We start from the raw sequence: 27,238 nt of genomic DNA on the forward strand, positions 1-27,238 counted from the left end.
CGATGTCTCCCTCATCCATTCATGAGATGAGTGGGAAGCAGTGAGGCTGCTGCAGGAATATAATATAGTATCATCAAAAACAAGTACATTGACCGGTAAAATGGTAAATGATCTGATTTTATATGGTGCTTTTATCCAAAGCACTTTACTCACTCTCTCACTCTCTCACTCTCAAGTAACCTCAAAAGTATGGGGGGCAGGGGTGGTTAAAATGTGCATGGGAGCTAATTGAAGATTGGTATTCTATGGGGGCAGCCTGTAGCATAGTGGTTAAGGTAAATGATTGGGACACTAATCCCTGTGTAGCCACAATAAGATCCGCACTTAACCCTGCATCGCTTAATCTAATCAAATGTACGTCGCTCTGGAAAATAGCGTCTGCCAAATGCCAATAATGTAATGTAATGGTATTCTTAAACACCCAGAAGCCAACAAGGGGCATAAGTCCAAACATAAATAGCCAAACAATCCAATATTTTGCACACTGCTCATGAGAATCAATTGTATGTATTTTATAGTGTCAGGCAAGGAGAAACGTATCAAAGCGACCAATGCCGGTACAGAAATTAGCTGCATGGCTCAAATCTGCGCCTTTACATTGAAAGGGACAATGTATGGGAAAGAAATGAGAAATGCAGTACTCATTAAAAAAAATAATAATAAAAATAAAATAAAATCATTAAAATAATAAATAAATACTTCATTTGAAGACCATGAACAGATTATACAAATGATGCAGAATGAGAATAATATAATTACAAAAGAGTTCCGTTTGTATGATAACCAAGTGTTCCAGAAAATGCAACCGAGAACTACAAGGAATTAGGCCCATTTCAGTTGTATGATGTTAGACCACACTTCAAATAAAATAAAAATAATCCATAGACAAATAACACGAGCACAAAACCTATGAATGTAATGAATGTTGCAGAATGTAATGAAAAAGTGCAGAAATAGGCATAATAAAAGTTCATGGGACGGTCTCTGGCATGCTGCAGATCCAGATACACCAGCTACGAGTAAAATGGGAGGCAACAAAGTTTCGAATTACACTGACAGCAAACTTCTGAAAATCGTACATTTGGAATACAGTTGCCGCTCCAATTTCTTCTTTGGCCTATAATAAAGGCCCAGGAGAGAAGTTCCCGTCCATCGTCCCAACTCTAAATATTTTTCGCTCAATGTTATTTGTTCGAACGACCGCACACACGACTGGTTTGGGTGGTTTTACTTAAATGATCACGAAAACGGCACTTACCCTCACCGTTTGCATTTTACTGCGGTACTTCCCCCCCCATGGTTATGGATGGCGTGAGCAGAAGCGAGGCGCAAAAGGCTTAGTTTCCTCTGAGAACAGGTGATTGACGCTCACCTGTGCTCCACTGATCCAAAACAATACCTAAATATTGAGTTTCCGGTTTGAAAATGTACTCACGGACTGAAACCTAGCGCGCAGTACAAATGCTGCCGTTTTGGTGTGTACCTAAGCGACGTCAATACCAATTCTGTCTTTGGATAACATTCACCCTACCTGTCGCTATGTAAAATAGGTCCCGCCCCTCTCCTACTCTGTGTGGCCCAGTTTACTTCGGTCACGTGATGCGCATTCTCGCAGATACTTACCTTCCTCCTTAGGTTATAAAGATTAGACATGCGTTTGTTTGTTTGTTTGTTTGTTTGTTTTATTTATTTATTTATTTATTTATTTATTACAAATTAATTCACGTTAACAACTACATTAGTTAATACCAATTCATGCACCTTTATTGTAAAGTGTGACCATTCATTTATACTTTTTTTTTTTTTTTTTTTTCAATCCGCGTTTTTAACCGCCCCCGCTCCGCTGTCTCCCTCTTCCCGTTCCCTTCGAGGAGAGCAGTCAGGGCGAGGTTTACACCTGCACAGGAGGGAGGTGGGGGCTGTGGTGGAGGGGGGGGGGGGGGGGTTTGGTTCACCCAGGGGCCATAAAAGTGTGGGTCCTAGTGAGAAAACACAATGCACCAGTCCCATTAAATTCCATTATTATTAATAATAATAATAATAATGATCAGTAGTTGTAGTAGAAGGAGCAGTAGAGATAGTACTAGCAGTAGCACTAGTAGTAGCAATAAAAATAATAATAATTTGTTATTGAGCTGCCGCTTTTATCCAAAGCAACTTACAGTTTATTAGACTTTTTTTCTAGTAGAAAGTCCCCATACTGGACCTGGGGAGATGGTATAATCAGGGCTAATGTTACATTACATTTGTTTAGCTGTTGCTGTTGTTTTCTATCCAAAGTGACGTACAGTTGATTAGACTAAGCAGGGGACAATCCTCCCCTAGAGCAGTGAAGGGTTAAGGCCTTGCTCAAGAGCCCAACAGCTGCATAGATCGTATCATGGCTCCACTGGGGCTTGGAACCCAAAAACATGACAGGGTCCCAGTCATGCAACTTAGCCCCTGGGCTACATGCTGCCCCCACTTTGTGCCTTTGTTCCTAGTTATCAGACAGCTTGAGTCCGTGCCGGCGGTAGTGTCGTATAATGGTTAAGGTTGCAGTTCTGATTCCCAGGCCGGACACTGCCATTGTACCCGGCATTGTATGCTAGTATAGTCACTTCACCGGCATTGTATGTTAGTATAGTCACTTCACCGGCATTGTATGTTAGTATAGTCACTTCACCGGCATTGTATGTTAGTATAGTCACTTCACCGGCATTGCTTCCAGTGTACACTGCATATTTCAGGTACTGAATATGTGTGAATGAGAAAGTCATGTGTCTGTTTAACAATCTCCCACCGCCATTGCGGTTTTATTCATAACCAAAAGGGGGCAGAGTGGATGGGGCTAAAGGTTTTTTTTTTAGATTCAGTAATGGTTCTTTATTCTATTGACATAGAAAGCTGCACTGTTGTGAAGAGTTGCGTTATCAGAGAGATCCTTTACTTTTTATCTTGTATTGGCTTTTTTGGGGTCCTCCACTGCCCGCCAAACACACACTTCCCCCACCCCTGCTTCTTTACCGATCATGCTGAGGGCCACTCTTTGCTTCTCCTAGGGGATCAGCCTTTGGTGTTGGCGCAGCTGGAAGTAGGCGGATATAAAAGCAGAGGCCAGGGGCAGAGCGGGTACTCGTGTAGATTGGGAAGATGGGTGCGGATGTGGTGCGGCTGGCCGCCTTGGCTCTGTCTCTCCCTGTACTGTCACTATGTGATCCACTGTAAGTATTGGCCGCTCCATACTGACCCACCCTTTGCTCTCTCGCATTCTGCTGAGGGACCCCGTGTTTACGCTGGAATTTGGTCACAGCAATTTCCACCAGGGGAATTTCCCCGGTAATTTTTAAAAGGCTGCATTACTCATGCTAAAAATGAGATATTATTTTTATGTTTTCACAATGACTTGTGTATCAAGAAATACTGGCACTAGGATCATATTGAAAAATGGCTCTCCTTCAGGTTTGTTAAGACCGGTCGGTGAAACACAGGGAAAAATGCTTTTCACATAAAAACTTGATCCAGGCCAGCTGATTTTCTAAGAAAACTGATTTAGTTTTAAAGTGAAGGTCATAACAAACATTTGTTTGCTTTAGTTTTTAATTGTTTACTTATTTCTTTATAGTAATCTTTCAATGTCTAGAGAGTTCATTTAATTATTTTTGAAAGCATCTTCGGTTTGATGTTTCTTTTAAATTTGCCTAAGATAAGATTTTTTTTTAAAGAAACCATAGAAGGAAAAAATGTATTGTTGTACTTATCTTCAATAATGGCATCCATTTGCCAATCAAATCATGAGTATGCCTGAGAGTAAAACCAGGTGATCTAAAATTTAGAATTAGTCTTTAGAATTAGTCAATCCAACACCATATAATAATCCACATATTTTCTTATGTAAAGTGTAGTTGTCTTATTTTAAATGGTGATAAGCAATGTAAGAGTGACCTTATCTATGTAGTTTCAGACGTACAGACGTGCCTATTTGGATATTATATCATCTATTGGTCGTCGGCCATTTTGCGTTTTTGAAAACCAGCCACTTTACACTCAGCTGATTCATAAGAAAGAGAAATCATGAAAATGAGAGATTATATGCTCACCAACCCTACCGGCCTCATTCCTTTTATCCCTGGTCATTGTCCTTTTGTCTCCCGAGATGCAGAAACTGTCGTCTCTCTTCACAGATTTGCCCTGACCGCGCCAAACGTGCTGAGACTTGGCACAAGGGAGAATGTGTTTGTGGAGGCGCAGGGGTATGACGGAAATACACTTCAGGTTGAAATCCGGGTCAAAGATTTTCCTGCCAACCAAGTGCTAATCTTGTCCCAAACAGTCACCCTGAGCAAAGAGAAAAACTTCCAGCATATGCAGGATATCCTGGTGGGTGCTCTTCTACATTTATCTTCTGTTCACTCAATTTGCATTTTGTTAATTGATAAAAATAAACATTTCTATATTTGAAAGCATTCTTACTTCACAGCATTTTTTCACACCTGCCTAAAACTTTTGTACACTACTACAGATAGTCGTCGACTTACGACCGTAATTGGTTCCGACCGACCGGTCGTAAGTGGAACTGGTCGTAAGTCGGCCTATGTTATAATTACCTTACATATATTATACTGTGTAATGATATTATAATCATCTTTAAGTCATATTTTATCAATATTTTCTTTGCGGTCGTAAAGGCGAACGGTCGTAAGACGACGACTACCTGTAGATATATAAATGCTAATTATGTAATTAAGGTCAGAAGTTGGTATGAAATCCAGAAATGGATATGGCACCTCTGGATTACATGATCGCATGAATAAGTAAACCCACACAAACACAGGGAGAACATGCAAACTCCACACAGAGAGGCCCCGGCCGACAGGGATTCGAACCCAGGACCTTCTTGCTGCGAGGCGGCAATGCAACCCACTGCACCACCTGTGCCGCCAATTTTGTGCTACATTCCAAGCACAAATTGTTTCTGACTGAGCCAATGGAAATGAATGGAGCTCCTTTAGACTCCAGAATTACAGTGGGAGCAATAATTATTTGATCCCTTGCTGATTTTGTAGGTTTGCCCACTTACAAAGAATGGAACTGTGTAGAATTTTAATCATAGGTACATTTTAACATTGAGAGACACAATATCACAAAATAATCCACAATAACAACATCATATAAATTTTATAAATCTATTATCGTATTTTTGCATGAAATAAGTATTTGATCCCCTACAAATCAGCAATAATTCTGGCTCCCACAGACCAGTTAATTTTCCATTAAGAAGCACTCCTAATCTCAACTCATTACCCAAAACACCTGTGTCAACTGGTTACATCGTTATGTTGCTGTATAAAAGACACCTGTCCACAAACTCAATCAGATTCCAATGTTTCCACCATGGCCAAGACAAAGTCTTGTCTAAGGATATCAGGGACAAGATTGTAGACCTGCACAATGCTGGGATGGGCTACAAGAAAATAAGCAAGCAGCTTGGTGAGAAGTTAACAACTGTTGGAGCAATTATTAGAAAATGGAAGAAACACAAAGTCACCGCCAATCTCCCTCGGTCTGGGGCCATGAAGGATTAAAATCCTGCTGCACGCGCAAGATTCCTCTGCTGAAGAAGGCACATGTACAGGCCCGTCTGAAGTTTGCCAAAGAACACCTGGATGATCCAGAGGAGGCTTGGGAGAAGGTGATGTGGTCAGATGAGACCAAAATAGAGCTATTTGCCATCAACTTGACTCGCCGTGTTTGGAGGAAGAGAAATGCTGAGTACAACCCCAAGAACACCATCCCCACTGTGAAGCATGGAGGTGGAAACCTTGTGCTTTTGGGGTGTTTCTCAGCTAAGGGGACAGGACGACTTCATCGTATCGAGGGGAGGATGAATGGGGCCATATACCAGGACATTTTGGCCAACAACCTCCTTCCCTCAGTGAGAGCACTGAAAATGGGTCGTGGATGGGTCTTCCAACATGACAATGATCCAAAACATATGGTCAAGGCAAGGCAACAAAGGAGTGGCTCAAAAATAAGCATATTAAGGTCCTGGAGTGGTCTCCAGACCTAGATCCCATTGAAAATCTGTGGAGGGAGCTGAAGCTTCAAGTTGCCAAGCGACAGCCTTGGAACCTTAAGGATTTGGAGAGGATCTGCAAAGAAGAGTGGACCAAAATCCCTCCCAAGATCTGTGCAAACCTGGTGAAAAACTCCAACAAACGTCTTGCCAACAAAGGGTTCTCCACCAAGTATTAAGTCCTATTGCTCTATGAATCAAATACATATTTCATGTGAAAATATGATATTAAATATATATGATGTTGTTATTGTGGATTATTTTGTGATATTGTGTCTCTCAATGTTAAAATGTACCTATGATTAAAATTCTACACAGTTCCATTCTTTGTAAGTGGACAAACCAGCAAGGGACCAAATAATTATTGCTCCCACTGTAAGCTTCATTTCCTTCAACATTGAAACAGCTGCTAAACTACCAAAAAACTGCTAAAATAAAAGTATGACAATATTATGACCAAGTTAAAATTTAAAATGTGAAAGGAAAGCTATACTTTGAACCCTGATATTTGCACTTGTGTTTGCATTGTAAGTCCCCCCCTCCCTTGGCAAATCACATCCAGATAACAGCATCTCTCTCTGCCAGCGCATTTGGCCAGACACACGGGTAAGCCTAACCATAGCACACATTATCAACTCTGAAAGTTTAACTCCTTCCAGTCCCAAACCAAGTCCTCTACCCAAATCCAAAGTGGTTGGTTAAGAAAGTAGAGAAAATTTGAGCAGGCTCAAAACAAAAGTACTGCAGTCATTTTGATTGGTTGAAAAAGTATAAAGTTGAGAGGGTTCACATTCTGGGGAGGGAGCTTATTTAAGAAGTTACCCACTGCCCCCCCCCCCTAAAACAGCTGTGGAGGAGACTTATAACTGGGTGAGGAACAGCCAAACTCTGCTTCCATGGTGAGGTTGCTGAAGACAGTTTAATGTCAGAGGTCATACACCATGGCAAGATTGAGCACAGCAACAAGACACAAGGTAGTTATACTACATCAGCAAGGTCTCTCCCAGGCAGAAATTTCAAGGCAGACAGGGGTTTCCAGATGTGCTGTTCAAGCTCTGTTGAAGAAGCACAAAGAAACAGGCAACGTTGAGGAACGTAGACGCAGTGGTCGGCCAAGGAAAAGATTAAAGACACATTATGCTTACTTCCCTTTGCAATCGGAAGATGTCCAGCAGTGCCATCAGCTCGGAATTGGCAGAAACCAGTGGGACCCAGGTACACCCATCTACTGTGCGGAGAAGTCTGGTCAGAAGTGGTCTCCATGGAAGAATTCAACTATGCACGAAAATACAGGAACTGGGGTGTCAAAATGTGAAATATTTGGCTGTAGCAGAAAGCAGTTTGTTTGCCGAAGGGCTGGAGAGCGGTACAAGAATGAGTGTCTACAGGCAACAGTGAAGCATGGTGGAGGTTCCTTGCAAGTTTGGGGCTGCATTTCTGCGAATGGAGTTGGGCATTTGGGCAGAATTAATGGTCTCCTCAATGCTGAAAAGTAGAGGCAGATACCTATCCATCATGCAATACCATCAGGGAGGCATCTGATTGGCCCCAAATTTATTCAGCAGCAGGACAACGACCCCAAACATATAGCCAATGTCATTAAGAACTATCTTCAGCGTAAAGAAGTGGCAGTCCTGGAAGTGATGGTATGGCCCCCACAGAGCCCTGATCTCAACATCATCGAGTCTGTCTGGGATTACATGAAGAGACAGACGCATTTGAAGCTGCCTAAATCCACAGAAGAACTGTGGCTAGTTCTCCAAGATGTTTGGAACAACCTACCTGCCGTGTTCCTTCAAAAACTGTGTGCAAGTATACCTTGAAGAATTGATGCTGTTTTGAAGGCAAAGGGTGTTCACACCAAATATTGATTTGATTTCGATTTTTCTTCTTTTCATTCACTTCTTCTGTTCATGCATTTTGTTAATTGATGAAAATAAACTAGTAACATTTATATTTTTTAAAGCATTCTTATTTTACAGCATTTTGTCACACCTTTTTGCACAGTATATCCACACTCTGTACATGTATATTGTATATATTTATATTTCCATAAAGCAGTTGATAAGGTGCCGTAGGAGAGACTCGTTATCAAAATGAAGTTCAGAATTGCAGGGGCTATTTCAGATTGGGTTAGGAACTAGCTACAGAAATAGTAGTAGAAGGGAAATAGTAGTCTTTGGCAAATAGGCAAGCATTTTTTCCATTGCCTCATCCCCCAAGGCACGTCTTAACCTTGCATTTGTCCCATAGTGCATGTGACAAGGCATGTGACCAAGGACACAACAGAGCATGTGTAGTGAATAATGTAGTGAATTATAATAAAAGTCTTTATTGTAAATATGCAGGTCAGACAGGCGAGGGTCAATAGCCAGCAAACAGATACCGTGGGGATCAGGCAGCTTGTGATATAAAGTCCAGGCAATAGGTCAAAATTCCAGCAAACAGGTGTATCAGGGATAATCCAAAACGTAATCGTGGTCACAGGCGATTAACAAGCGGGCTAAGCAGACAAAAACAGAATCCAGAAACAAAAGTCGTTATACAAAAACGGGTCGATACACTGCGGGTCATTACATTACATTACATTACATGGCATTTAGCAGAAGCTCTTATCCAGAGCGACATACAACGAAGTGCAGATCAAACTACAAGTGCGAAGAGGACCTGAGAGGACAGTACAGTTCTGAGTCCTAGTGTAAACATACAGATAATCAGAACCCTTGAAGAATACAATCAACATCCAAACTAGCCTACCACAGTTGGCAGCTAGAATACCCTGAGTAACCCCACATTTCTTAAACACAGAGCCAGGTTCTATAACAGATTCCTTTGTCTATATTCCAGATTCCTGAGAGATATTTTGATCCCAAAAAAAAGCAGTACGTCCATCTGCAAGCTATTTTTCCAGATCACGAAGTGGAGCAAGTCGTTCTGGTCTCCTTCCAGCCAGGGTATTTATTTGTGCAGACAGATAAACCCATCTATAATCCAGAAGACATAGGTAGGGCAGTCTGGAGCCTTCTGCACACACAGTGTTTGACAGGGAATGTGTACAAGATCACCATGACAAGATTTGTGAGAATTGTACTGATGCCAGAAATGTGTTCCCATCACACAACAAGAGAAATCTACAGTCCCTTCAATTCCTTTGTTTTTGCTATACACTGAAAATTATTGAGTTTGAGGTTAAAAGATGTACATGAGATGACAGATCTAAATTTAGCTTTTATTTCCTGGTATTTTTATCTAGATTTGTTAAAGAACTTAGAACATATCACCTATTGTATCAGACCAGCCAATTCTTTGGTGGGAAAAGTATAAGTATTGGAACATGTGACTGACAGTTGCTTCGTGTTGCCCAGATGTGTCCTGTTAGATTGATTGGTTAAACAAAAAATACTTCTGAATGTCTACTCTCGGTTTTAGGCTTGGGTTTAGCTGTGAAAACTGCATTTGTGTAAAAAAAAGATAAACCAAAACTACCAGAGAGCTGTCTTTGGGGAGAAAAGCAATCCATTTTAGAAAAGGGAAATCATCCTGAAAAATAAAGAAACCGCTGGCGTACTGAGCAACTGATATTGAACAGGTTGACCAAGGAAAACAACAGCAGTTGATGACAGAAACATTGTGAGAGCTGTGAAGAAAATCCCCAAAATATCAGTCAGTGACATCACATACAATCTTCACAGGGCAGGGGAGAAGGTATCTCAAACAACTGTTCAAAGAAACTTAGAGAGCAGCAATATAGAAGCTATGCCACCAGATGCAAACCTATCACCAGTAGTAAGAATCAGAAGGTGAGATAACAATTTGCAAAGAAGTACAGGGATGAGCCACAAAAGTTCTGGAACAAAATTTTAAGAGACTAAATTAACCTCTACCAAAGTGTGGAGAAAGAAGGGATCTGCACATGATCCAAAAAATACAAGCTCATCTGTGAAGCACGGTGGAGGAAGTGTCATGGCTTGGGCTTGCATGACTGCTTCTGGAGTGGGCTCACTAATCTTTATTGATGATGTAACCCATGATGGTAGCAGCAGGATGAATTCAGAAGTCTACAAAAACATTCTGCCTGCCAACTTACTGAGAAATGCATCCAATCTAATTGAGAGGAACATGCAGCAAGACAATGACCCAAAATTGACCGCCAACACAATGAATAATGGTTAATGGTTGGCATATAATTTATCCAAAGCACTGTACAATTGATGCTTCTCATTCACCCATTCATACACACACTCACACACTCACACACCAACAGCGGCTGGCTGCCATGCAAGGTGCCGACCAGCTCGTCAGGAGCATTTAGGGGTTAGGTGTCTTGCTTGGGGACACGTCGACACAGCCCGGGCGGGGGATCAAACCGGCAACCCTCCAACTGCCAGACGACTGCTCTTACTGCCTGAGCCATGTCGCCCTTCCTAAGGGAGAAAAAGTGGAAGGTTTTAGAGGAGATTGAAGGGAAAACCCCCCGAAAGAAACAACAGCTGAAAGAAAGCCTGGAAAAGCATCACTAAAGAAGAATGTGATGTTTTGTGATGGCAGTGGGTCACAGGCATGATGCAGTTATTGCAAGCAAGGGATTTTGACACCAAATATTAAGTGTTATTTACTTTAATTTACTCTATTCCAATACTTTTGCATACATGAAAACTGGGTGGTCTAATACCAAAGGTGCTATGTTTAACAGATCTAGGTGTAAATACCAGGAAATAAAAGCTGAAATTCTGAACTCTTGTTTAGTGTTCATCTTCTTATCTCAGCTGCACATGTATTCAGTGGATTGCAAAAATAAAGGAGGGCACTTCTTGAGGGCACTGTATATAAATGCAACACAATAGCGAAAAAAAGAGTGATTAATTCTGTATGTATGCATTTGAGCATACTATCCTTAGATATTTAAAGCAACACTATACATTCCATAAATATGAGCTTTCTAGTGATACATACATAAATGTTAAGTGCAATTATTTTTACAGTTTACATAATTTATTCTTCACTTTGTGTGTTTCCACTTTTTAAGGCATCATAACTTTGTACTTTCTTTTTTCCTTATCTAATTCACTGGGGCAATGACTTCACTGGCTTGCAATTAATAATTGTATGATGTTACAGTTAATTACAGGGTCTTTGCCATGAACCCTGGTTTGGAGCCAATCACAGATGGCGTTACTGTGGAAATCATGGTAATCTTTACTCTGTTACAAACATACAACCCCCATTGACCACTTGTTTATGTTCTAACATTGTATTGGCTCCAGATCAAGACACAAGCTTTTGTTAATTTCCCATCCAGAATCCTGATGGCATCACACTCGAACATGAATTTTTGTATCCTCCCAATGGGGTCAAATCTTCAAATTACAAACTCCCAGAGATTCCCAGGTTTGTGTGGTAAAAGACCAAATTCCACTTCAGACCCATACTCTCCTATCCACTGATATGCTCTCTGACTCAACAGGTTGGGGACCTGGAAGATAGTGTGTGGATTTGGAAAAAGCAGAGACAACCTTTTTACTGGAGAGTTTGAGGTCAAGGAGTATGGTAAGATGAGTCCCGATGAGTCAAGATGGTCTGAGTCCGCTGAGAAATCTCAGTGGCTACCTCATATCTGATGCTTTTTCCTTGAATCTTTCTGGTTATTGCCCAGCACGGTTGATCAACATTGAGGTTGAAACCGCAATGGATGTGTCAATAGAGATAATGTTTTGCAATACATTCATGAATCTCATCTGTTAACAAATCTTTTCTCTATGACTATTGTAGTACTGCCAAGCTTTGAGGTGAAGCTGACACCAAGACGGATGTTCTTCCATGTTGAAGATGCTGAACTGATTGTTGACATATCTGCCAAGTAGGACATTAAGCATAATTGAATGCTATTATTTGATATCAACTATTCCTGTCCAATATGCCCCCCCCCCCCCCCCCCACCCCAGCAAATGACCAACTATCAGTTTTGACAAATAAACTAATTTCCAAAAATGATTAACAGCCTGATATCCTACAGAAGTGCAATATAGTAGATCCACACAATTAATGAACATTGTGTACTAATATGCAGGACCCACACCAACCTCTTCTCCAGTTGGTCTCCAAGAAATCATTATATTCAGGGGTGGGTTGTCTGCGATTGTCAATGTGAAAACAAGAAAAAACAGAAACCCTATGTTGTACTAAATGCTAACACTTTTGAAAGTGATCAAGCTAGCTTTTGAGCAGTTCAGACCAGCTCTCAGCTCGATGTGATTTAGCTGGCTGACCAGCTCATACCCAGCTAGACCAGCTTTGCTATACTGGTTGACCAGCTCATACCCAGCTAGACCAGCTTTGCTATACTGGTTGACCAGCTCATACCCAGCTAGACCAGCTTTGCTATACTGGTTGACCAGCTCATACCCAGCTAGACCAGCTTTGCTATACTGGTTGACCAGCTCATACCCAGCTAGACCAGATTTGCTATACTGGTTGGCCAGCTCATACCCAGCTAGACCAGCTTTGCTAAACTGGTTGATCAGCTCATACCCAGCTAGACCAGCTTTGCTAAATTGGTTGATCAGCTCATACTCAGCTAGACCAGCTTTGCTAAACTGGTTGATCAGCTCATACCCAGCTAGACCAGCTTTGCTAAACTGGTTGATCAGCTCATACTCAGCGAGACCAACTTATGACCCACTTGACCAGCTCAATTTTCAAGCTGGGCAAGCTGGTTACCAGCCAGGGCAGTCTGTAGTGTAGTGGTTAAGGTACGTGACTGGGACCCACAAGGTTGGTGGTTCGATCCCCGGTGTAGCCACAATAAGGTCCACACAGCCATTGGGCCCTTGAGCAAGGCCCTTAACCTAGCATTGTTAGCAGGGAAGCTGTAGGATTGCTGTGTACAATAGATTCCTGAATGCAATCGTGGCGGGGTTTAAAATTTTTTTTTTATTTCTGATTTTTCCTTTTTCCTCCCAATTTAGTAGCCAATTGTACCCCCCTATAATTCAATTCGAGTTAGTGTTAGATACCCCGTCCACACCCCGCCCTCTGGTGGGCCGAGGAAGAGCGACCCGCCTTCTTCAAGACGTCTCATCTCTCAAACGGTGTCCGCGGTTCCAAGGCGTCTGAGGCGCTTATTGTGCGGCGATCAGCTAACCCTGCCAAGTCCCTCCCTCTGGAGCGGCGAGCCAATTATGCCGCTCCACGTGAGCCGGCCAGCCTTGGCTTTTGGCAGGACCGGGAATCGAACCCCATTCGTGGCGGGGGTCTGAGACGATGTGGCTTGGAGAAGGCCTCATCTAACATGGGTCATTTTAATAGATAGGCTACAATTGGGAGAAAATGGGAGAAAATCATAAACAGATCTTTAAAAATTATATATAATAATAATAATAATAATGCATTAAATTGTAACTCTGGCACATTGATGACAGAATCTATTTGTTGGCTATTGAAACCCCCCTACCTTAAGATACTTTAGTTCTCACAAACCCCTTGGATTTGCTATTACAAGAGCTGGACTATGCTTCTCTGTCAGTCTTGGTGAGAACCACACACTGTGCATCATAATAAGGTCTGGGGGGGGGTGTCAACAGTAAGAGCACATTCCCAACACAAAGAAGCAGTTAGTTATGTGTTATCCAATGAAATTTTGAATGATCTTTCTCTGCAGATACCTGTATGGGAACGCTGTTTCTGGGAAAGCGTTTGTGGTTTTTGGTGTGCTAATGGACAAAGACGAGAAGAGGAGCATCCCTGCCTCCCTGGATAAAGTAATTGTGAGTCTCACCCACAAATCCTTTATAAGAGTGGCAAACCCGGCCCCCAAACCCATCGCTTACCCAATGCCATGGCTGGGTTTTAGACTTGTGTTTCTTTTTGACTCAGCTTAACTCAGGAAAGGGCACGGCCAAGTTAACAAGACAGCAAATCCTGACGACCTTCGAGAACATCGGACAGCTAGTCGGGCTGTCTCTCTACGTGTCTTTCAGCCTCATGACAGGCAGTGGTAATGAGCCCTTACATGCTTTGGATACTGTTACCTCGATCGATCTGAATATGTATTTACTCTCTGCATAATGCTCCGCGTGTGACTAGGCTTGAACTTCTTCCTTTGCCAGGCAGCGGAATTGTGGACACAGAGAGAAGGGGGATCCTGATAGTGACCTCACCCTACACCATCCACTTCAAGAAGACGCCCACCTACTTTAAACCAGGAATGCCTTTTCATGCTTTGGTATTTAAAAAATAAAAAAAAATCTTAAGTGATGGAATTCTTTGATGGATTAAGTAATCTTTCATATGTATTCGTGCATCACATTTTTTAATGAATAAAAGCATCAATATTTGACAATACAAGGTTTTTATATACATTTAATGTAAATACCATACAGTATTGTAAGCCCCATGCTAACCCAATGACGGAATGCAGTGAGGGCGAAAGTATCTGCTTGTCCTTCCGGTGTCGCTGAACGAATGTTAGTAGGGTTAAATGTTAATGACCGCTATGCGGAGAGACTAGATCAGCCAATAAATAAACCAAGTTACAATGACAGTAGTACCACTCTGCCTTCAGCTTTCTATTGGTCCAGGCTGACCAAGAATCTCGAGTACATCTCAGTACAGGATTCCCGTAGTGATCAAGTCTAAATTATAAATAAGAATAGATAACTAATCTAAATTATTATTAAAATGGATTCAGATAATACATATTGGCTGATCTAGTCTCTCCATATTGCAGTCATTAACATTTAACCCTACTAACATTCTCTCAGCAACACCAGAAGGGCAAGCACGCAGATACCTTCGCCCTCGCTAAATTCCGTTGTTGGGTTAGCGTGGGGCTTACAGTATGCGCAGTATACACATATATAAGATGTTTATTACCAACTAATATTCTTGTGTGTGTATGTGTGCGTGTGTACGTTTCTGCCTCACAGTAATGATGCTTCCTCATTGGTTCTGACAGGTTTACGTCACAAATCCAGATGGCACACCTGCTAAAGGCATTGCTCTGGAGGAATTGGGCACAAAATCTTTGGGCACAACGAACAGAAACGGGGTAGCAAAGTTTTCCATCAACACCCCGGAAGGCATTAGCACCCTGTCAATCACTGTGAGCTCCACCCCAAAGCTTTTCACCCAAACGAATCTGTATTTTTATTACCCACATACAGTATATTCAGCATAACAAACCTTGTCATTAATCTATGTAATCACAAGAGCCATTCTGCCCCCACATACATACAACACTGCCATGATGGTTATGTAGAGAACCATATGTGCAATCAAAATTGTGTGCTTAAATGAAAATAGTGATTAAACGATAATAATGAAAGATTAAAAGGAAACTATATAAAACAAAATAAAGCATTTTTGATAAGAGAGCTGTAATATAAATGCAGTCCATTTACATATCATAGTATAATGACAAAAACAGGCCCTTCGGTTACAGGTGCTGGCTCACACGGCTGATAATGTAGCTGCTGATAGCAGCAGCAGAATGAACTCTGATGTGTACAGAAGCATCTTTTCTGCTCACGTTCAATCAAATGCCTCCAAACTTATTGGACGGGGCGGAGAGCCAGATGCGACTGAGGGAGATAACCCTTCTAAGCAAACACGCAAACGTGTTTGCCAGTAAATCCTGGGAGGAAACCCGGAACAGAGGGAGGAACTAACCCAAATGAGATTTTTTAAACACAAATAGGAATGAAGCCCAAAATGGCTGGAGAAAATAAAACAACCCTTCGAAAACCAGGGCGATTAACCCAACCAAAAACAAGTGCTAAATACTTTGCACTCACGGACGCAGACCGATGAAGAAAATAAAGTACAACCTAGCATGAGAAAACTAGGCATGAAAATAAGTTTGAATTTGCGTGTCAACGAATAGATCTTCTGTGAACCTTAAGAATCAACATAACATTACAATAAGCCATACGTCAACCAACAGCTACAGAAATTAATTGAGTATAATACTAATACTAATATAATACTTATAATAATAATAATACTAAACTATAATGCTGTAGCATTCAATTCTCTGTGGCGCTTGCATTTTAAACCCCCTGAAATGGCCAGATTGCTTCCTAGAACTACTGTAGCTTATCGACTGTTTAGAACATGAACCACAATAATATGGTGGTGAATGCACCTTTATTTTAAACTGGGCTTACCATATCAGCTTCTCAGACCTCAAGTCCTTCAAAATCTGATCTGTTAGCAATTCTTTGAAAACTTTTCCCTTTGCTTTGATGAACTCAGCTATTTTGCATGACGCGCCTTCAAATGCTTTATAAGATTGCTGGTGTTGAAATTGTGCCACCCCTCGAAACTAAACCTTGCATACTGTGCACTTCGCTGTTGTACTGGTGGGATTTCCCAGTGTAAAATATTGCTAAATTGCTGACATTTTGCTAGCTTTGACTAATGTTGCACTCTCCTAGCACCATGTGTGTTGTTGTTTGTCTGAGTAGCGCAGACTCCAGCATTATGTCTGGGATGCTGGAACGTAAGGACTAACAGACAACCTGAAAGCGATGTCCGCAAGACTGCAGTCATAAACAACAAACTCCAGACGCAACAAATTGACATCTCAACCCTTCAGGAAACCCGACTCCACTCCTCGGGCTCACTAAGAGAAAAGGACTACACCTTTTTCTGGCAGGGGAAGTCCCCTGAGGAAACCAGGGAATATGGAGTGGGTTTTGCTGTCAGGAATACCCTTGTGGGAGCAAAAGTACCACCCACGTGCGGCTCAGAGTGAATCTTAGCCCTCTGGCTGAGCACAACCATGGGACCTGTCCACTTGGTGAGTGTGTACGCTCCAAAACTTGGCTCCTCGCAAGAAATAAAGGACAAGTTTTATAATGAGCTTGAGGCGACTGTAAAAAACATCCTTAAACAAGAACAGCTTTACACACTTGGACACAATTCAAGAGTTGGCGCAAGTCGTGACTCCTGGCCATCTTGCTTGGGACACCATGGCATTAGTAAAATGAATGAGAATGAGCAGCGTCTCCTTGAGTTCTGCACATACCACAAACTTAGCATTACCAACTCAAATTTTAAGATTAAACCCCGTCACAAAGTCTCCTGGAGACACCCACGATCTGGTCACTGGCACCAGCTGGACCTGATCCTAAGACGACGTGCTGATCTCAGAGGCATCCTTCAAACACAGTTTCCACAGCACAGACTGCGACACAGACCACTCCCTCATGTGCTGTAAAGTCAAGCTACAGACAAAAAATTGTAATTGAGCCAAACCAATAGGAGCCCCTAGCATTGACAGCAGGAAAGCAGCTAATCCAACCAAAGCTGCTTCCTTCCTCTGTACTCTAGAGGAATCCCTCCCCCGTTTACCACAATCTTGCTCTGCTCAGCAGTATCGGGATGGCTTACGCGACACCATCCATAGTGTGGGCTAGACACTTTTGGGCAAAAAGTTGAGAAGGTCCAATGATTGGTCCGAAGCCAATTCAATGAAATTGGCACCGATCCTGGGAGCAAAACATACTGCCCTCACCAACTACAAATGCACCCCAAATGACAAGAGCCTACATGCCTACTACTCATCATTTCATGATGCAGCAGTGGCAGCACACTCGCAGGATCACCTGCAAACCCTCATGGACCAGTTCACCCAAGCCTGACCATCAGCCTGAATAAAACCAACTCGACGGGACAGGGCACTGAAAACCCCCCTGCCATTACCATTAACAACTACACACTGGCAGCTGTCAGCACTTTCACTTACCTCGGGTCCATCATCACCAACAACCTGTCACTCCATGCTGAGCTCAGCAGCCGCACTGGACAAGCAACTTTTGGGAAGCTCAGAGCCAGAGTACGGGACGATGGCAAACTCACAGCCCACGCAAAGGTACAGGTGTGCTGAGCCTGTGTCATCAGCACACTCATGTGTTGTATGGCAGTGAAGCTTGGACCACATACTCGAGTCTCGAGAGCGGAGGCATGGGCATGACGTGGAGGGACAGGATCACACACACACACACACTGCAGTCCTGGAGAGCGCACAGCTTCTCGGCATGTACTCTCTCCTGAGGCAGCGACATCTTCGCTGGCTGTGCCATGCTCGGCGGAACGGACAACAGACGGATCCCGAAGGACATTCTTTTCTTTTTTTTTAAAGATATTTTTTAGGCCTTTTTCAGCTTTATTGGACAGTATATAGTATAGAGAGACAGAAAGAATGGGAGCGAGAGAGAGGGGAAGACATGCGACAAATGTCAGACGGTCAGATTCAAACCGCCGACGTCGCGGCTCGCAATGAACATGCGGTCAGTGCTCTACAGGCTGCGCCACCGAGACACCCAGCAATGCAGGGTTAAGGGCCTTGCTCAAGGGCCCAAGAGTGGATGTGCGGATCTTATTGTGGCTACACCAGGATTAGAACCACCGACCTTGCATGTCCCAGTCGTTTACCTTAACCACTACACTACAGGCCACCCCGTGTGAAACCACCTTGGCTCAACACCGTGAAGCAAAGAGAACAAAGAGGAAGAAACAACAACAGGACACCACCACACCATCAACATCATCAGGTCCGGCCTACACGTGTACCATCCGTGGTCGAGTCTGCCTCTCACGGACTAGACTCCACAGCCACAGCAGGCGCTGCACTAAAACCTAACTCCCAGGCACAAGAAATCTACGGTCTTCCGAGACTGTGATTCCAGGGATGAATATAGTTATATAAATGAAAGTTTTATAACTCCGCAGAGAGAATGTTTCAGTTTTTCACTGAAATGGAAGCTTTGAGTGAACTGAATAGATTACATGTACAACTGCGTGAAGCATGCCAGATGAGGTATAATTCATACAGGATCAGTTGGTTATGCACATATGTCTAGTACACGATAGATAGGGCCAAGTCTTTAACTACTATATCAAGACAACAGCGTGAGATCGACAGGCGGACCGGTGCAGCGTCAGCAGTAATGCGGGCGTTGCACCGGACCGTCGTGGTGAAGAGGGAGCTGAGCCGGAAGGCGAAGCTCTCGATTTACTGGTCGATCTATGTCCCAACCCTCACCTATGGTCACAAGCTTTGGGTAGTGACCGAAAGAACGAGATCGCGTATAAAAGCGGCCGAAATGAGCTTCCTCCGTAGGGTGGCCGGGCTCAGCCTTAGAGATAGGGAGATAGGGTGAGGAGCTCGGACATCCGGAGGGAGCTTGGAGTAGAGCCGCTGCTCCTTCGCGTCGAAAGGAACCAATTGAGGTGGTTCGGGCACCTGATCAGGATGCCGCCCGGGAGCCTCCCTTTGGAGGTTTTCCGGGCTCGTCCAACTGGGCGGAGACCCCGAGGGAGACCCAGAGCCCGCTGGAGAGATTATATATCACTCCTGGCCTGGGAACGCCTCGGGATCCCCCAGGAGGAGCTAGAATGCGTTGCTGGGGAGAGGGACGCCTGGAATACCCGGCTTTGCCTACTGCCACCGCGACCCGACTCCGAATAAGCGGGTGATGATGGATGGATGGATGGATGGATCAAGACAACATCAATTTGATTAACTACAGTACCGAGAAATACAAATTCATAAATCCTGGGTTAAGAAATACAAGGGGGTAAAGATAGACAGGTGAAAAACAAGTGACAATAGTTAGGGGACTCTTGCGGAGGAGTTTAGGTACAGAGTGAAGAGATGAGTCTTCAGACTGCGGTGGAAAATGGGCAGTGACTGAGCAGTTCTTGGGTAGGTCTTCCACCACTGGGGAGCTAGGGTGGAGAAGCTCTGCAGTTGGGACAAGCGAGAACCGTTCACGCGGCCGGCAGGATTAGCAAGCCCGGCCTGTGGCTGTAAATGGTAGATAGTTGCCATTTATATAGCGCCTTTATCCAAAGCGCTGTACAATTGATGCTTCTCATTCACCCATTCATACACACACTCACACACTCACACACTCACACACTCACACACTCACACACTCACACACTCACACACTCACACACTGACGGCGACTGGCTGCCATGCAAGGCATGGCACCGACCAGCTCATCAGGAGCATTTGGGGGCTAGGTGTCTTGCTCAGGGACACTTCGACACAGCCCGGGCGGGGGGATCGAACCGGCAACCCTCCGACTGCCAGACGACTGCTCTTACCGCCTGAGCCATGTCGCCGTGGACAAGCTGGTGTGTCTGGCTGAATTATGTCCTGTAGGTAGGGAGGGGCCGTCTTGTTGGCAGCAGCATATGAGTCAGAACTTTCAATCTGATCGAAGCTGCAGCCGGTAGCCAATGGAGTGACTGTAGCCGGGCGTGACCTGTGACACATGATTTCAGAGCGGTTTCTGCTCAAAGAAACAATTGAAGCTTTGCAATCTCAGTGGAATTGATGAGCTAGAGGAGAGGCAGAGGAATGGGGAAGCGTGATGAATTTGTTGGGCCTTTTTGTTATTGCCTAATATGCCTTGTATGTTTTCCCTTACCCTGTAACAAAACAAAACTGCTATTCTTTATGTCCTTTATGCAATTTCAAGAAAACCCTGTGCAGCATTTGCTTACACAATCAATATGCAATCAGGCTGCTGTGGGTGCATGAATCAATGCTGTCGTGTAGGACCAGGCCGACGCTGCTGAGTGTCAGTCTAGGTGGTTCTAGAAAGTGAACAACCCGGGCTTTCTAGTTTTAATCGGCCAGGTCAATTTAGTGAGTTTGGCCTTTTTATCTTCAGGTGGAGACCAAGGTCGATGGGCTGAGTACTGAGCAACAGGCGAAACGACAGATGCAGGCACAGGCCTACAAGCCACAAGAAGGCTCAAATAACTACCTTCACATCAGTGTCCTAGGAAATGAATTTAAAAATGGAGACAACCTGGACATACACTTCGACATTCTGACCAGCCCAGGTGCTAAGGAAAAGACATTTGATCTCACATACCTGGTGCGTACCTGCGCCTGTGCCTGTCCGTACTAACACTTCACACATTTGCCGTGTAACTTTGTGTTTATCTGATCAATTCTTTCACCACCTTTTATTAGATCCTTGTGTTTACCTGCCTGTGTTTGTACCTGAACAGGTAATCAGCAAAGGGCGGCTAATTCGTGCAAACAGATACAACAGAAAGAATGTGCAGATGATTGCCTTAAAAGAGAAAGTGACCAAAGACATGCTCCCCTCTTTCCGAATTGTGGCGTACTACCACATGGACAAGGAAGTGGTGTCGGACTCTGTGTGGGTGGACGTAAAGGACACCTGCATGGGAACGGTGAGGCGAATAGAAGATGAAAAAAATGTGCTGGTTGCATTTCGGTTGAGACGAGTGTTTGTGAGTGGCTGTGTTCTTGCCCTGCCTATAGCTCAAGGTGACTTCAGAAGACAAGATAATGCATCGGCCAAATTTCCCCCTTACCTTCACCATCACCGGTGACCCTGGGGCAAAGGTGGGCTTGGTGTCCGTGGACAAGGGTGTCTATGTCCTCAACAATAAGCACCGACTGACACAAACTAAGGTAAAGGAGATAAACATGGTGCCCCATTTTTGTGTTTTCAAAGGAGTGAAGGTCCTGCTGTTGGAGTGGGGATGGGGGGGGGGGGGTAATGTATTTCTGTGTTTCTCTGTGTTTCTGTTCTTCGGTGAGTTTCTCACATATTACTCTCAACATGCAGATCTGGGACATTGTTGAAAAGCAGGACATAGGCTGTACCGCGGGTAGTGGTCGTGACAGTATGGGAGTTTTCTATGATGCTGGGCTGGTGTTTGTATCCAACGATGGTGGGACCACAGCCAGAGCAGGTACAATTAGATTCCTAGCAGTGCAAAGCAGGAACTGGACACATTTCAGGGAACAAAAACAGATGAGAACAAACCAACTCACCAATCACCAATCACCAATCACCCAATTCACACCTGTTCCCACACACCAATCACCCAATTCACACCTGCTCCCACTCACCAATCACCCAATTCACACCTGCTCCCACTCACCAATCACCCAATTCACACCTGCTCCCACTCACCAATCACCAATCACCAATCAGCCCACACTCACTACACTCTGAGCGAAGTCTCATTCTTTCACCACCTCCCTCACATAGACTATCGCTCCCTGCCCTGTCTTTGGTTTGGTTAATGGTATTCCACCTCATCATCTGCATCATACATGATTTGTCCGTACTGATAAAAAAAAAAAGCTTCTGCTGTTGATGACTTTCTCTCCACTCCATGGCTCTAGACCCCGAGTGTCCTGTTCTCCCCAGCAGACGGCGGCGCTCGCTCGAATTGACGGAAGTTAAACACTCACTAGGTGAGCGTGTCTATGTGTGGCTGAGGGTGGCCTGTAGTGTAGTGGTTAAGGTGAATGACTGGGACATGCAAGGGCGGAGGTTCTAATCCCGGTGTGGCCACAATAAAATCCGTTCAGCCGTTGGGCCCTTGAGCAAGGCCCTTAACCCTGCATTGCTCCTGCTTAGTCTAATCAAGTGTATGTCGCTCTGGATAAGAGTGTCTGCCAAATGCCAATAATGTAATGTAATGTGTGTGGCTACTTCACTGAATGTGTCAGTTTACAGGGGGGGTTGTGCTTTCCTGTCATGCCAAACTAATTCATAAAAGTCATGAAAGATTTAAACTCCTTTTTCCTTAACTCAAATGCATTTTTGGTACGTTTGATGGCGTTGCCTGGATGCCTGCTTTTGGGTTCCCGCACTGGGTTTTTAGAAACCTGGCTTTGGTATGTTTTTATGGGGCGACATGGCTCAGGCAGTAAGAGCAGTCGTCTGGCAGTCGGAGGGTTGCCGGTTCGATCCCCCGCCTGGGCTGTGTCGAAGTGTCCCTAAGCAAGACACTTAACCCCTAAAATGCTCCTGACGAGCTGGTCGGCGCCTTGCATGGCAGCCAATCGCTGTCGGTGTGTGAGTGTGTGTATGACTGGGTGAATGAGGAGCATTGTACAGCGCATTGTGTCAATTGTACAGCACTTTGGATAAAGGCGCTATATAAATGCCGACCGTTTACTAATTACCTCCCCGTGTCGCAGTGAGGAATTACGAAGGGCAGCTGAGGAAGTGCTGCACGGACGGCATGGTGGCCAATCCCATGGGCTACACGTGCGACAGACGCGCCATGTTCATCGAGGAGGGCGAGGAGTGCAGAGCAGCGTTTGTGCACTGCTGCTCGGAAGTGGAAAAGAAATCCAAGGAAGCAAGGGCTGGCGAACTGATACTTGCACGCAGTAAGATCTGCAATCATGCTGGAAATAGAAGAGGAGGAGGAGGAGGTCATTTCTATTAGGGCAGCACAGGGCACGGTGTTGCAGTGGATAGCGTTCACCTCACAGCAAGAAGGCGCCCGGGTTTGAATCCCGACCGGGGCCTTTGTGTTTGGTGCACGGTCTCCCTGTGCCTGTTCGGGTTTTCTCCCACAATCCCACACGCAGGAGAGTTTACAGGGCCGAATAACAATGGGCTGTGGGAGCGAACAGATTAAGTCTGTCGCGTTAACAATTCTGAATTTGCGTATCACTTCTTAATATCATGCCTGTGCTTATTTCATTGTGAGCAGTGTTATTAGTTTGTTCTAGAGAAAGGAGAGCCATAGGAAATTGTTCCAACCCAAACTAATATTAAAACATAAAAAAATGCACTGTACAAGGTGCTTTTCGAGTTACTTCAAGTATATTTTCTTGTGCAAGAACACAGTCCCTTGAATGACCTTAACCATTGTAAATTTGTAAAATCTAATGGCCATATATACTCAGTGAGCACTTTATTAGTTAGACCTGTACACCAGCTTGTTAATGCAAATGTTTAATCATGTGGCATGCATACACGCATGCAGATATTGTCAAGAGGTTCAGCTGTTTTTCAGACCAAATGTCAGAGTGTGGAAGAAATGGGGTCTAAGTGACTTTGACCGTGGAATGATTGTTGGTGCCAAACAGGGTGGTTTGAGTATCTCAGAAACGGCTGATTTTCACACGCAACAGTCTTTAGAGTCTGCAAAGAATGGTGTAAAATACAAAAAAACATTCAGTGAGCAGCAGTTCTGTGGGCAAAACACATTGTTAATGAGAGAGGTCAGACATCTCTGAACACACAACACATCAAATCTCTCAGTGAATAGGCTACAGCAGCAGAAGTTTAGTTTTAAAAAAGAACTTCAATAAATACCTAATAAAGTGCTCACTGAGTGCGTGTCCCTACATAACATAAGACTGACATATATGACACCTACACTCAATAAGCACTTTATTAGGAACACTATACGAATACCGGGTTGCGATTCATCAGACCAGACTACGTTTTCCAGTCTTCAACTGTCCAGTTTTGGTTATCCTATGCCCACTGCAGCCTCAGCTTTCTGTTCTTAGCTGACAGAGGAGGAACTTTTTTTTCTGCTGGTTTTCCGCAATTGTCGCCCATCTACCTCAAGGTTCGATTTGTTGCGCATTCTGAGATGCTTTTCTGCTCACCACAAAAGAGTGGTTATCTGAGTTACCGTAGCCCTTCTGTCAGCTAGAACCAGTCTGGCCGTTCTCCGTTGACCTCTCTCATCAACAAGCATTTCTGTCCGCAGAACTGCCGCTCACTGGGTGTTTGAAAATTTCTGCTGTGCATGAAAATTTCAGGAGATCAGCAGTTACAGAAATATTCAAACCAGCCCATCTGGCACCAACAATCATGCCATGGTCGAAATCACTGAGATCACATTTTTTCCCACATTCTGATGGTTGTTGTGAACATTTAATGAAGCTCCTGACCCGTATCTGCAAGATTTTATGCATTACACTGCTGCCACACGATTGGCTGATTAGATAATTGCATGAATAAGTAGGTGTTCCTAATAAAGTGCTCAGTGGGTGTACGTGTATTAGATTTCCATATGGATAGGCTGCGCCCAATGTTGAGTCATTATTCAATTGATTGAATTTCCATAACTGGATTGGTTGCTTGTCCTGTTTTGAAGGCCATCTTTTTTTTAGTACACTGTTCTCCTCACCAGGTTGACAAGCTATTAAAACCAGGATGAATTCCTTTTGCTGGTTGTTATGGCATCTCAGTCTGCCTATTTGTTCACGCACAGGTGAGGAACAATACGATGACGCCAAGGCATTCGATGAAATAACGCCACGCACAACATTTCCTGAGAGCTGGCTATGGACTGAGATAGACCTGCCAGCATGTCCAGACGAGAACTCAAAGTGGTGAGGGCTGCCGTTAATGCACCACTACTCATGACCTGGGTCAAATAATAATATCCATCCATCCATCATCTTAACCCGCTTATCCTGAACAGGCGAATTGGGCGAAAGGCAGGAATACACCCTGGACAGGTCGCCAGTCCATCGCAGGGCACACACACACACCATTCACTCGCACACGGGCAATTTAGACTTGGCAACCAGCCTAACCTGCATGTCTTTGGACTGTGGGAGGAAACCGGAGTACCCGGAGGAAACCCACGCAGACACGGGGAGAACATGCAAACAGGCCGACAGGGATTCAAACCCAGGACCTCCTTGCTGTGAGGCGGCAGTGCTACCCACTGCGCCATCCATGCCGCCTCCAAATAATAATAACTGTTTTATGCCAATAACTGGAAAACATTCCCACAGAACCGTTCATCAAAGCATAACTGATGAGAGAAATAGAATGTTTTGGAACATTTCTTAAAATCCGTGTTTCTTTTTGACAGTAATCTGTATCTGACTGTTGTTTCTTGAGGGTTTAGCTTGTGTCTTGAGGGTTAAAATATCTGAAATAGCCTGATTGTTTTGCCTTGGTCTGGCCATGACTTGTTACCACTTGACTGTGGATGCTCAATATATTTTACCCCCCCCAAAATAGCATTGTGTGGTAAAAAAAACCCTCAAACAGTGGTGAAGTGGTGAGATGCATGACATAAAAAAAACTGGTCTCTGGAAATCTATGTTACGCCAATTCATTGAATTGTTAAATAATACAAAAATCTGGATCATTCATCGCATTCACAATTTTGGACGATGATATATAGAAGTCAAACATTGATTACTGCATTCAGTTTTCCTTCTTCACAGTACAACTGGACAGTTTTATCATGACTACTAAGTGTAGTTTCTGCAGCCGGTTTTGCAAGAGGAATATCTTCAAGCATCATCTTGTTGTTGTTGTCTTGTGTTATTAAACTGTTTTCCTTTGGGTTGGTTAGCTCCTGAGAACCTTCCCTAGTTTTGTTTCTTGGTTCCGCCTCTGTTTTGAAGGCTGTTTTCTTGACCATTTTAGTTCTAGTCATATTTTCGGTTGGCAGATCGCCGGGGAGTTTTGTTCCCTTTTTCTGTTATTTTACTCATCTATTTTAGTGGTTATCCAACTTATTGTTGGTAACTTTGTGATCCCTTCCCGGTCGCTCTTGGTCTTCCGCCCCTGCTCCCTCACACTAGTCCTTATCTTTGTTGTACAAGTAGCACTTGAAACTGTACTTCCCTCTAGGGTCTTTCAACGCCCTTATCCCTGGTCATGGGTACGCACTTTGCACTTTGTTGTACGTCGCTCTGGATAAGAGCGTCCGCCAAATGCCATTAATGTAATTTAATGTAATGAATGTGACTCTGGTCTCTTTGTTTCCTGTTACCCTCCAGTGAGACGACATCAGTGCAAAAGGAAAGCTTAATGGGTGGCTCCATCACAACATGGGAGGTCACTGCTGTCAGCGTGTCCAAAGATTACGGTACCGGCCTTCTGTCCGTCTGGGTGTGTCTGTCCTGTAGCAGCACTTATTCCCGCATTAAGTCTGTCTGCATAAGTCGTAATTCATGAAAGGGACTGACGAAGTGAACTACAGGAGATTCTTCAGGTTGAATTCTGTTTACAGAACGAAGGGGGCATAAATGAAAATGAGCATGGATACATTTTTCTTTTTTGTTCACAGAGAGAGGGGAGTGGTCACTGTGGAATAGCTTGCCAGGTCATGTTGTAGAGGCAGGATCATTATTATTATTATTATTATTATTATTATTTATTTTTTTATTTTTTTAGATTAGGGTTATTTTTTTAGACCAGGTCTGATACAGTGCTGATCCTATCTAGCTTTTAGGGAAACTAAGCAGTAGGTACAATTTAGTGGTAGGAAAAGCTGGGCATTGCAGGGCTGAATGGTCTGATCTGGTCATTATAATATGTTAGATAACGTAACAGTCCAGTTTCTATTACAGAGTAATTGCATTCGCTGATTCTGCTTCTCTAAAGTTTA

General features: G+C 43.8%; 1 protein-coding gene across 1 annotated transcript in view; it reads left to right on the forward strand.

Moving 5' to 3' along the window:
• The first annotated feature begins 3,070 nt into the window (after positions 1–3,070).
• LOC133111318 (complement C3-like) overlaps positions 3,071–27,238 on the forward strand; it is a 46,986-nt gene continuing 22,818 nt past the window's right edge. Inside the window, exons 1-19 of the mRNA XM_061221534.1 lie at positions 3,071–3,203; positions 4,164–4,359; positions 8,903–9,059; positions 11,174–11,244; positions 11,355–11,443; positions 11,520–11,602; positions 11,825–11,912; positions 13,713–13,818; positions 13,928–14,048; positions 14,161–14,276; positions 15,009–15,155; positions 20,743–20,952; positions 21,089–21,277; positions 21,369–21,521; positions 21,679–21,805; positions 22,245–22,316; positions 23,049–23,243; positions 25,094–25,214; positions 26,628–26,716. Coding sequence (XP_061077518.1) covers positions 3,133–3,203; positions 4,164–4,359; positions 8,903–9,059; positions 11,174–11,244; positions 11,355–11,443; positions 11,520–11,602; positions 11,825–11,912; positions 13,713–13,818; positions 13,928–14,048; positions 14,161–14,276; positions 15,009–15,155; positions 20,743–20,952; positions 21,089–21,277; positions 21,369–21,521; positions 21,679–21,805; positions 22,245–22,316; positions 23,049–23,243; positions 25,094–25,214; positions 26,628–26,716 — 2,401 coding nt within the window. The 5' untranslated portion in view covers positions 3,071–3,132. The remainder of the gene's footprint in view (positions 3,204–4,163; positions 4,360–8,902; positions 9,060–11,173; positions 11,245–11,354; positions 11,444–11,519; positions 11,603–11,824; positions 11,913–13,712; positions 13,819–13,927; positions 14,049–14,160; positions 14,277–15,008; positions 15,156–20,742; positions 20,953–21,088; positions 21,278–21,368; positions 21,522–21,678; positions 21,806–22,244; positions 22,317–23,048; positions 23,244–25,093; positions 25,215–26,627; positions 26,717–27,238) is intronic.

Source organism: Conger conger, chromosome 2, assembly GCF_963514075.1.
Source record: "Conger conger chromosome 2, fConCon1.1, whole genome shotgun sequence".
In the NCBI taxonomy this organism is placed as follows: Eukaryota; Metazoa; Chordata; class Actinopteri; order Anguilliformes; family Congridae; genus Conger; species Conger conger.